This window comes from Arachis hypogaea, chromosome 19, assembly GCF_003086295.3.
Source record: "Arachis hypogaea cultivar Tifrunner chromosome 19, arahy.Tifrunner.gnm2.J5K5, whole genome shotgun sequence".
NCBI classification, from domain to species: Eukaryota; Viridiplantae; Streptophyta; class Magnoliopsida; order Fabales; family Fabaceae; genus Arachis; species Arachis hypogaea.
In genome coordinates this window covers 152,611,785-152,624,122 of record NC_092054.1, presented here as the reverse complement: position 1 = coordinate 152,624,122, position 12,338 = coordinate 152,611,785, and the positions used below count along the sequence as shown (strand labels likewise).

Below are 12,338 nucleotides of genomic sequence, written 5' to 3'. Positions count from 1 at the left end.
ATTCATATGAAAATTATAGTAAAAAATATCAAAAAAATAAAAAATAAACTACAAAATACTATTACAAACACACAAACATATCTTATCCAAGATTATAAGTCCAGAAATACAACATAGCAAATTATAATCTATAAAATAAAATCTTAAAATACAACTTCCATTCTAAAAAAAGCAATAAGATATAATCTTTAACATCAAGTATTCTTTGATGGTCAGCAAGAGAAATCATAATTGCTTTAGATACATAGAAGGAGAGAAAATCAAGCAACTATTTCAAAATCAAACCCTAACTATTTCAAAATTATAAACCCTATATGTCTAATTGCTTTAGATACATAGAAGGAGAGAAATCAAAATTATACAACACAGTGAATAGGGAAGACTGAATAATAGGGTTAGGATTTTTTTAATTGGTAAAATTACTAAAAAACCCACCTATGTTAGAAATAAAGTAAGGTTATTTAAGAAATTTCAAACATTCGGAGAATTATCGGGGATGGGGCGGGGATCCCCGCTCGGGTCCCCGCGCCTGTCTCGGGGGAATTTTGCTTCCCATCCCCATGCCCACGGGGAAAATTCCCCACCAACGGGGCCCCATTCGGGGCAGTCCCCGCGGGGATCCCCGCCTCCTGGAGATTTTTGACACCCCTAGGCACTGTTCTAAGCCTTTGTGCATCTGTGCCAACTCTCCTTGGCATCTATCTAATTCATTCAAGTCTTTGGTGTTGACATGGTGGTTATCCAAGAAAAAAAATTCCATCCGCTCTAATCATATTATTCCTATAAACATCTTGAAAATGGGAGTAAAACGGGACACAAAGGGAAACAGAAATTGAAGAAAGAAGGGAAAGGGGAAGAAATATAATTGTACATTATTATTCCACTGTGAAATAACGTTGAAATCCTATCCTTTATTCCGGATAGCTGATTCTTCTGGAATTTTTAATGCGAACATAATAAAATCACCCTTTAACTGCTTAAGGCAGCCAATCAGAATACCATTTCAATGAATATACAAAAACAAAACAAAACTCCGTAACAAAAATGTGTTAAATAACAAACCCGAAAACTAGATATCAAGGGACATTATATGAAGGAGCAGGCAAAAATGGAAAAGGGGCAGCTGAGGCGTACGCTACTGGTGGCCGTGCTTGTCTCCGATTGGATTGTCTCTCCATCTTCTGGTTACCATTTTCATCTTCCAGCTCTATAGTCTCTGCAGAGGATGAAGACTTCACGAAACTCGTTGCATTGTCTTCTAAAGGTTGTTGGTTATCAGAACGACGATGAATTAAAAGCCCGGACATAAACACAGGAAGATAAAGAAGGCTGGCATGGAACATTCTTCTAGCCTTTTCTCTAGTGCGGTCTCTGTAGAATGAAAATGCCGCAGCACTTATTGCAAGGGTAAGTGCAGTGGACTCGAGACAGAACCATTCAGAGGTCACACCCCCTGTTAAAAGACGCAAAAACATGAGTCTCATTATTCTTCTTGTTGCCAAAGCACTCACTACTGACATGTACCAAAATGGTGAATATTATAGTCATCTTAAGGAACCAACTGCTACAATGATGTCTATTGATTTGATTAAGTATATGAACTTCTATTATTGTAAAAAAAAAAACTAAAATTTAACACAACTCTGTAAATTTTCAAGCCAAAATCAGAATCTTATGCAAGGAGAAAAGGATGCTTATGAGGTTTTGCATGAAAGGATATTTTGTAAGATATCCTATCATGGTACCAGTATCATGATCAATATTCGCACCAAATAACTAAAAGAAGAAAAAGATCACGGAAAAGAGCATTTAATAAAGCACTTCGACTAGGAGAAAATATCAACTCACAATCATAAGTTAAGAACCCCAAAGGTATAAGATATATTGAGTTCCTCAAAGCCACAAGTGCTGTTCTCCGCCCAGATTCATCAGCAAGAGAGTACATCTTAAACCTAAATTTGCAATGCACACTCATAAACGTTAATAAGCAAATAAGGTGTTGCCATATAGCTAATAGTTTTTGGACCATCTTTAAATGATTGCAAGATAAAACGAAATTCACCAAAATAAACAAAGATATAAGAACATACCCTCCTGCAGCATAATCATCCCGGCACATGTAGGCAAGGGCCATAAAATGAGGTAACTGCCAAAAATACAAAGCAGCTGGAAGAATCATTGCATTTAGGCAAATATCACCAGAAGCTGCAGCCCATCTGGTATCAAGAAGCCAAAATCAATATGGATACCATATTTGTTCATCACATAGTATGCCAAGCTAGTACAGGGGCTCACACACATCCATACAGATAACACACCAAAGCATAAAAGGGATAGTGAAACAGGAGCATGAATCATATTAGGATTTAATGACTAAAGAAGATGATTGACTTAGAAGCCAGACGTTTATGGATAGGCTCCCCTTGATATGAGATAGGCAAACTAGAGGCTCGCACATCACTAACTATAACATGGTTGAAAGATAAATCAATGTTATGTATATCTCTCAAGCATTTTGAAACTTACAACACATAAGAAAGACAAAAGAAAATTTAAGATAGTTAATTGTTTACCCCAGAAGTGGTGGAATAGCTCCGACAACAGCCCCCACCCATGTATTAACAGGATGAATCTGCTTCAACGGAGTATACACGAATGCATACAAAACAAGGTTGGAAGCAGCAAGGCCAGCAGCCAACAAATTAGCCTGGAAAAACCTTGTCAGAAAGATGCAATATTAGTCCCCCAATCCAAATCACATCAATCAAACCTCGCTAAGCAATGTATTTACTATTTGGAGTTTCATTTTCATATTTCCATTGCTGATAGAGTTAACAAGTTTTACAGTATGATCCAATCAAATACCTGTGATTGTAAAACTTCTAAGAGCGAGCGATCATAGCAAATAATCGTGTACAACAATTTTTTAGTGCATACAAATGAAGAAAGGAGCAAATGCATTGGAAGTACCTGAGTGGCAAGGAGTGCAGTGCCACCTAAACCAACAGAGGATGCCCATCCAACTGCGTGAGGTATTGAAATTCGTCCTGAAGGTAGAGGCCTTCGACTCGTTCTCTTCATTTTGGCATCATTTTTTACCTCAAAAACCTGATTGAGAGAGTTGGCGGAAGCAGCAACCATCATGGTACCCATACAGGTCCAAGAGAGAGCGGAAAGATCAACAGCACTGGTGCTTCCGAGGACAAATCCGGTGCCAGATGTCGCAACCACGAGCATGCTGCCATTTCATTGATTGATTCTAATTCCAAATCCCTAAAAATGAATTGAGGAAATTGAATAATAGGATTAGGAAGAGAGTGTGGAAACCTTAGGCGAGCTTTGGAGAGCTGCCAATAGCAGGTGGCATAGTGGCGGGTCAACGAGACCAAGTCGGTGGTCGTCTTCGTCGCCGTCGCCGTCGCCGTCGCCGGAGCTGAGAGATCCGCTGCGGAGGAGTGCAGTTGACGGTAATGACGTGTCAGATAATTGTGATTAGTATTATGATTGATGAGTTTCGATTTCGAATAGAAGGGGAAGAATTCCTTCCTCAACTTCAACCTCATCCTCAACACACCCACTCTCTTCTTTTCTGAAACTGGTTGTCTTCTCTTCCCTTTCCTTCGCTTCTTCTTTTCTTTTCTTTTATTGTGTTCTCTTCTCTTTTTTGTATTATTAAACTTTTTCCCGAAAGTAAATTTCAGTGTGCATGTGTTTTTCACTTTTTTGTGTATTTGGGTATTGGGGCGCTTAGAGGCTCATTTTTTTAGTTATGAATTTGGAGGAGGAGTTAGGTTTTTTTATTTATATAAATAAATTAAATATATTAATTACGGATTTTCATAATTTGTAGCGTTTTTACAAAAATGCGTAACATGTTACATTTTATTTATTCTGTAAATGAATTGAAATTAGGCGTATTTCGTTTATTGTGTAAACAAAATAAGATTGTAAATGGGCGGTCCTATGACGTGTGCACACGTGTTCTGCAACGCTCCTATTTTGTTTACAGTGTAAATGAAATACGCCTAATTTCAATTCGTTTACTCTGTAAATGAAATAGGCTCAGTGACGCTTATTTAAGAGGTTTCGTTTACCGTCATTGAAGAAGTCAAAAGTTACTGTTCACCTTACCTTTTTTATCCATTTTATCCTTGTTTGACCAAACCGGCGGCTCAGTTGAACATTATGGCGAACGATGCGTGCATTAACAGGCTAAACGCCACGTGGCATGTCGCCGGAGCAGAGGACTTTGAGGTTGGTGTTGCTGTTTATTTTATTATTTATTTTTATAGTACGTGAGACAGTTGACATGTTAGCCTTATACGTAGTTGATTGTAGAAGTAGTGCCTAAATAGATTCTAGTTATAGCAATATGTAGTTGTAAGTAGGTCGAACGTGTTTGTAGGATGTTAGAGGAACTTTGAGTTAGGGATTCAATTGGTGTACGCTACTTTATTGCATGGTATAATGTATGTTAAAATCGAAAACCTTTTACCAATGTAATTTATGTCACCGAAATTTAAACTAAGTACACAAACACATTTAATTATGTTATGTACCATTTAATAAATGTAATTATTTTTTCATTAAATATCATATTATATATGCAAGAATATATTAAATTTTTATATATTAAGTTTAAAGTAACATGATCGAGAGGCCCGCATGTAATTTGAAAACATTTTTATATATTTGTTTATCAGTTGGGACGACTACTTCTGCCCCGGAGAATTAGCCACAGAGTTCCACCACCCGATGCCATTCTCCCGTACCTGAGGGAGGCTGGTTTCGGAGACGCCGTCCCACTGAGAGACTTCATGTTCGACAACGCGATGATCACAGCATTCGTAGAGCGTTGGCGACCGGAGACTCACACATTTTACATGCCATGGGGTGAGTGTACGATCACACTGCAGGACGTCGTCTACCACCTCGGATTGCGCGCAGATGGTGATCCCGTTGGTGGTTGCTTTCGTGACTTCCAGGCCCACTACCACACTGAGGCTTGGGAGTTAGTCGAGTGTTTACTCGGAGCCAGGCCACCTGTAGTTGTCTAGCAGGGAGCTCAGAGGAGAGAGGCTTTCTCGCTGAAGGTGACATGGCTGCGCGATCGGCTATGACAGATGCCGCCAGATACATCTGATCCGGACACCTTGCGATAGTACGCAAGGTGCTACATCATACTGATGATCGGGGGCTACTTACTGACTGATAAATTGAACAATACCGTTCATCTTAGGTGGCTGCCGCTTCTAGATGATTTTGAGAGGTGTCGCAGGTTGTCATGGGGTTCTGCAGTGCTGGCATGGACGTACCATTCCCTTTGCCATGCAGCCCACCGCCGGACCACGGACATTACCGGATGTACTCCTCTGTTGGTGTCTTAGATCTATCAGAGGTTCCCTCGATTGTGTCCACCTGATCGAGCAGTCTACATGTTCCCGATGGCTGCGAGGTATATATAACGTTACTTTAGCTACGTTTGGAACCTGTTTTTGCACTTCAATTACAATGTCAACTAATGAGATACTGGTTGTACTTGATGTTGGCCACAGATTGATCGGACTTGAGCAGCAGACCATGGATTACCACCAGCAGAGACTCCTACGATGGCGCCAGAATTTGGATAGGGTCCTTTTTGATGAGGTATGCGAGTTATGGATTTAGTATGTTGACGTTTTTCTCTCCTACTGAAATTATTTAAACTAATGTCAGTACTAAAATGTAGTTCATATGTTTAATTTGCAGTTTGTATGGACCCCGTACAATGATCCCGTTTTCCAGGGTATATGTCCGCAGTGGCTGAGAGAGGAGGCAGAGTGGGAGACTTGGATGTCCGTTATCCCCCTCGTCTGCTTCAACATCGTGGAGTTTTATTAGGCTGACAGGGTCAAGCGCCAGTTCAACGGCAAGCAGCCTGTTCCAGGACCGTCGGTCAACGTCGACTGGTTTTTGACTACCACTGGCAGGGGTGAGGACGTCTGGTAGCCTACGAAGCATCAGGAGTGGTATGATCGGTGGAGGGCGAAGCACATGCCGGGCCACCGGATTTCCATCCAGCCTTGCATTGTTCCACGTATTTCGTTTACAGAGTGAATGAATTGAAATTAGGCATATTTCTTTTACACAGTAAACGAAATACGGTTGCCGACACGACACGTGTTTATTTTATTTACTGTGTAAATGAAATAGCCTAATTTGAATTCGTTTACTCTGTAAATAAAATGTGACTAGTTACGCATTTTCGTAAAAACGCTACAAATTACGAAAATCTGTAATTAATATATTTAATTTATTTATATAAATAAAAAATTCGAGGAGTTATGCATAGATATAAAGACCTAAAAATAATATGAAAATGATTTTTGTTAATTTAAAAATATAAATTGGAGTCTCAGTTTTAGATGGTATAAAAAATTGATTATCCAATTTGAGGTTTGTGGAATTTAAATGCAGAAAGAGTGCACATATTGGAGCCTTTGATTGGGTGGATTCAAAAAAAAATTTACTTAGAGAAAATTGGAGAGCAAATTTTGCAAAAAAAAAAATTCATAAAATAAAAAACCAAAATTGATAAGTTGGTTTTTTGAATTTAAAAAATTTTAATTCATAGAAATTTAAAATTGAATGTCAAATTTGTATATAAGTGTCAATTTATATATAAGTGTCAATTTAGCACAAATTTTAGGGCTGGCCTAAACCCTCCAAAATAATTCTAACCCACAGCCCTAAAAATTATAAAATCATATTTTGTAAACCCAATTCTAATTAAGTCCTTCCAACAAAAATTAAAACAGGGCTGACCCTATAAGCCCTAAAAGCCCCAAATCTAATCTTCTCCTCCCTGAGACCTTGGCTCGAGAACTACTTCTGTGTCAAAACGGTAAAAGGATCTGCGTTCCACTTCTGCGTTCTACCTGCAGTACTCTTCCTCCTCCTCCTCTACATTTTACTTCTGTGTTCTGCTCCACAGATATATATATTCCGTGGACTATTTGCACAAATTTTATCTTCTTCTTCTTTGTTTTCTCAGCCTTTTCTTATTTGTTTCCTTTTCACTTTTGTAACTTTGAACTAATTCTGAAAGGAGAGACATTGTTATAAAAAAAAATGATGATAGAATTGTGTTAAAATTATATTATCATAGCTAGATATTATTACAAACACGAGGGAGTAAGATTTGTATGCGAGAATTCATGTGATGTTATTATTCATTTTACAATACCATTTGAAGAACTAAAAGGTTTTATTTGTGAAAGAATAGATCCGCATATTGTAACGACCCAATTTCTGGTACGTCATTATCATACTAGAAACTGAGCGTTACTAACTTGTCTTTCTAATTATTATCTATTATTTATTATATGAGCCTGATTCGTTGTTAAAAGCGTAGTTATTTTGCAAGATAATTTTTTTTGAAAATGTTTGGATTAATAAACAGAATCATTCATAATCAATTCACAAATAATAGAAGATAAAACAGTTATAAACAACCACACATAAATACATCTCAAGCAGTTAACAACATTCAGTGATCCAGCCTTTTTTAGAGTATAGACTTTTAGTTAGAACACCCCTAGATATGGCTAAATAATATCTATATAAATATATATACATACAACATCCCAGGCCCTGACCTGTTCAAGAAGTCCCTAAGCTGGCGCCCAGGCTAGCCTAGACTCTATACTCACCTAGTCCCTCTAAACTACTAAAGCGAGGGAAAGTATGTTCTAAGTCTTCAAAACTCAAGTCAGGTGGAACGTCATCAACGAACTACGGAAGGGTACCCATGCTTCCATCTGAAGGGGGGAAGAGAGAGAGAAGGGGTAAGAACTGGGGAGTTCTTAGTAGGGCCGGGGTTATTAGTTAAGTTCATTAATTCTGTATTGTTTAGCAGATAAATAGCAGAATACAGAGAAGCAGTAAATAGAAGATACAGATAAATAAAGAAAATAGAGAAAACTAAAAGCAAAACACACACAAAAAAAATACAAGAAAATAAAACACAAGTACAAAGAATAGAATACAACAAACATAACAAAAGAAATGCACAACCAAGTATGATGCATGTCTGTCCTATGCAGGCCATAAGCTCACGTGTCAGTTTACACCCTGCATCCCGATATTACCTAGGAACTAGTCTTAGATATGACTTTATCTATGTAGGTGAACTTCGGCTTACAGGAATAGTATAAACACAACACAACAACTTTCTATAGGTGAACTTCGGCCTACAGATATGACACCCCTGTAAGTGAACTTCGGCTTACAGAAATGGCGCCCCTGTAAGTGAACTTCGGCTTACAAAAATGGCACCCCTGTAAGTGAACTTCGGCTTACAGGAATCACAACTCTCTGTAGGTGAACTTCGGCCTACAGGAGCAACACCCTGAGCTACACAATTGATATTCACTGTAGGTGAACTTTGGTCTACAGGAATAACAACTTACTGTAGGTAAACTTGTGCCTACAGGACCTCTAGGGCCAACGAAAAAGCAGCAGATGAACATACAACAGAATATCATGCCACAAGGCTTAACTCTTTATTTTTATACTCTTTCCCTCTATTCTCTTTGTTATATTATCCCTTTCTCTTTGTCTCTTTACTTTGCTCTGATTACTCTTTTCTCTTTGTCTCTTTACTCTACTCTGGTTTTTCTGTTCAACATATGTATTTATAGCTTATGTAAATTTCGGTATGAATAGCTAGCCTGTCCCAAGTATAGGTTTATTAAGTCTATACTAAAATAGTTTAACTTTTCATATTATACCTAACCCTAGGCGCAACTCAAGTACTAACTATGTTGCTCCTAGTTCGTTCACTAGTCTCTGTTAGTTTTTGTCATTAAAACCTTACAGACTTTTTCTCCGATTCTTATCTTTGCTTCAACTTTTTATCTTTCCTTTGTCTTTGCCTCACTAATATGTTTTTACCACTCTCTAAGTGTTTTATGAAGGTAATCATGAGATTCTGAGTTTAAAGTTGTCTTTCTAAAGCTTTTACAAAAAACTGCCTTTTCTGCATTATTTTATTATTTTATTAAAATATTATTTTTAATTAAATATTATTATTTATTATTTTATTATTAAATTTTCGAAAATTACCCCTTTTTACCTTTTAACCCCTTAAAATTCACTTTTTACTACTTGTAACTTTTAATATTTCTACTTTAACCACCCTAACTTTTAGAAATTACAAAATAACTCCTCAAACACCAAAATAATTACAACCTTGCCCTTTTTAAGATCTAAAAGATGTTCTTCAATATTATTCTCCACACTCAAAGTTTTCTTCGTGTTCTTTGTAAATTTTTCAGATTCTTTTTTTGTTTTTACCCGTTTTTCAATCTTTTCAGCAACCGATTTTTACCACAATTCAAAATAAAATTGCAGCCACTAAAGCCCCATATTTTTCCCTTGATTACAACATAAATTCAATCCCAATTTAATGGTTAGGGTTCATTTTTCCCAGCTTCCCAAGAACACAAGTTCATAGCTTGAATTTCATCAAATTTCATCAAATTTTCACCAAAATTTCAACAAGAATCACTCATATAAACAATCAATTTCAAGCATAAACAAACCATATAATAATCACACAACTCAAACACAATTAATCAAGATTAATTTAACCAAACCCTACCTTGATTTGCTGCTCCAAATTCGGTTACTCTTTGAAGTGTTCTTAAAGCACTTTTTTCTCCTAAAACACATCAAGAACAACTTTGAATCCATAAAAACTCAACTGACCAAACCTTAATCAACATGTTAGGAAGGGATTTCTCACCTTAAACGTGCTGGGAATTGAAGATTCTTAGCTCACAAGTCAAGCTAAGCAAGAGATCTAAGGAAAAATATCAAGAAAACACATGTTTTAAGCATGCTTCATTGAAAACCGAATTCAAAGGGGAAAGGGACAGCCATCTAACCTTATTTCCAGTCTTGATAAGTTACATGATTATGTAGAGGAAGAAGAGAGGATCATTTTAGTGTAATCAGAGTTTTGATTTGAGTTTTAGTTTAGAAGAAATCAAGCTTTGAAGATTTAAGTGTCATGAAAGTTTCTCTCTTTTCTCTCTTGTAATTTTCGGCCAAAATGAAGAAATGAGACAGCCTTGGAGGTCTTGGGGGTGTAAGGTGAGTTGTGATTGGTTGGGTTGGAGGTGGATTAAAATAATATTAAAATATCTCAGGTGTATAACTACTAAAACTAGATGTATCGGAACACTCGTAAAAATATCTCTAAAAATTATTTTCTGAGCTACTAGCATAAATGAAACTAGTAACATATTTAATATGAGAATAGAACATGTATGATGAGGCATTAGCATTACTAAAGTCATCAAAGAGTGCTGGTGCTAAGCTGCACCAGTAAACTGTGAACCTGGTTAAATCGATTTCCTGTTTTTAACTAAAACAGACCAGGTAACCTTATAATATCATTCAAGAATCTTTTAATACTAATATAATGATAATATTATACTATTATCTCTCTTCTCTCATGAATCGAGTCCGGTTCGTCAAACTGAGACTATTTACGAAAACCAGAATCGAAACACCTAACCGATACGGTTCAAAAACTAGGTTCTTCGTGATTGCGTTATCAAGCTTGCCTCATAAGAGGTCATAGCTTAAGGATGACATAATGACAATGAGGATTGAGTGCTTGATGATACAGCAGAGGTGTTCCCTTTATTGATCTTCCGGAGAAATCCGTGCCTTCAGAAAAGATCTCGCGTACTCGAAAAATAGGGTTGTTACATTCTACCCTCCTAGAAGAAAATTTTGCCCTCAAAATTTCAGCCACGTGCAAGAATCCATCTTCAAGCGATCTATTTCCTTCAAGCCATCCTGACGAAGAGATCGGTCCGTTCCTTACAACATCCAAATCTCACATGGCCGTAGCCATGAAGATCATAACAGCTATGAAGATAGTTGTGGCTCACATCGATTCGTCGTTCAAAGCTCAATTAAACCATGCCTATTCACAGTCATTGAGGTCTTATCCGCACCAAACAATCAACATTAAGGTGATCAGTCTTAATATCTCAAGTTAAGCACGAACATTCCCAAAATGAGCACTCATAGACATTCATGCCAAATGTTTCTTAAAGATACCTTAACGACATGAGACACACAAGAAGAGTATGCAACGAAGCATAGTTAGTTCACTCCCCAGGCTCTACTGGGAACGAACTGCTCTTATACCAAATTGTAACGACCCAATTTCTGGTACGTCATGATCATACTAGAAAACTAAGCGCTACCAACTTATCTTCCTAATTACTATCTATTATTTATTATATGAGTCTGATTCGTTGTTAAAAGCGTAGTTATTTTGCGAGATACTTTTTTTTAAAACGTTTGGATTAATAAACAGAATCATTCATAATCAATTTACAAATAATAGCAAATAAAACAGTTATAAACAAACACACATAAATACATCTCAAGCAGTTAACAACATTCAATGATCCAGCCTTTTTTAGAGTATAGACTTTTAGTTAGAACACACTTAGATATAGCTAAATAATATCTACATACATATATATACATACAACATCCCAGGTCCTGACCTGTTCAAGAAGTCCCTAAGTTGGCGCCCAGGATAGCCTAGACTCTATACTCTCCTAGTCCCTCTAAACTACTAAAGCGAGGAAAAGTATGTTCTAAGTCTTCAAAATCAAGTCAGGTGGAACGTCATCAACGAACTACGGAAGGATACCCATGCTTCCATCTGAAGGGGGAATGGAGAGAGAAGGGGTAAGAACTGGGGAGTTCTTAGTAGGGTCGGGGTTATTAGTTAAGTTCATTAATTCTGTGTTATTTAGCAGATAAATAGCAGAATATAGAGAAGCAATAAATAGAAGATGCAGATAAACAGAAAAAATAAAGAAAATAGAAAGCAGAACACACACAAAAGAATACAAGAAAATAAAACACAAGTATAAAGAATAGAATACAACAAACATAACAGAAGAAATGCACAACCAAGTATGATGCATGTCTGTCCTATGCAGTTCATAAGCTCACGTGTCAGTTTACACCCTGCATCCCGATATTACCTAGGATATAGTCCTAGATATGGCTTTATCTCTGTAGGTGAACTTCGGCCTATAGAAATAGCACTCCCGTAAGTGAACTTTGGCTTACAGGAATAGTCTAAACACAACACAATAACTTTCTGTAGGTGAACTTCGGCCTACAAAAATGACACCCCTGTAAGTGAACTTCGGCTTACAGGAATCACAACTCTCTGTAAGTGAACTTCGGCGTACAGGAGCAACACCCTGAGCTAAAGGTAACACGCAGGTTGCGTGTTGTAAATGCATTTTTGA

The 12,338-nt window shown here is 37.2% G+C and overlaps 1 protein-coding gene across 1 annotated transcript; it reads right to left on the bottom strand.

Moving 5' to 3' along the window:
- Window positions 1-851: 851 nt before the first annotated feature.
- LOC112776545 (protoheme IX farnesyltransferase, mitochondrial) lies at window positions 852-3,769 on the bottom strand. The gene is made up of 6 exons (XM_025820744.3): window positions 3,328-3,769; window positions 2,971-3,238; window positions 2,574-2,707; window positions 2,091-2,216; window positions 1,849-1,952; window positions 852-1,453 (listed from the first exon to the last, which is right to left on the bottom strand). The coding sequence occupies exons 1-6, from the start codon at window positions 3,561-3,563 to the stop codon at window positions 1,077-1,079; spliced, it is 1,245 nt and encodes a 414-aa protein (XP_025676529.1). The 5' UTR covers window positions 3,564-3,769; the 3' UTR covers window positions 852-1,076.
- Between the last annotated feature and the right edge of the window lie 8,569 nt (window positions 3,770-12,338).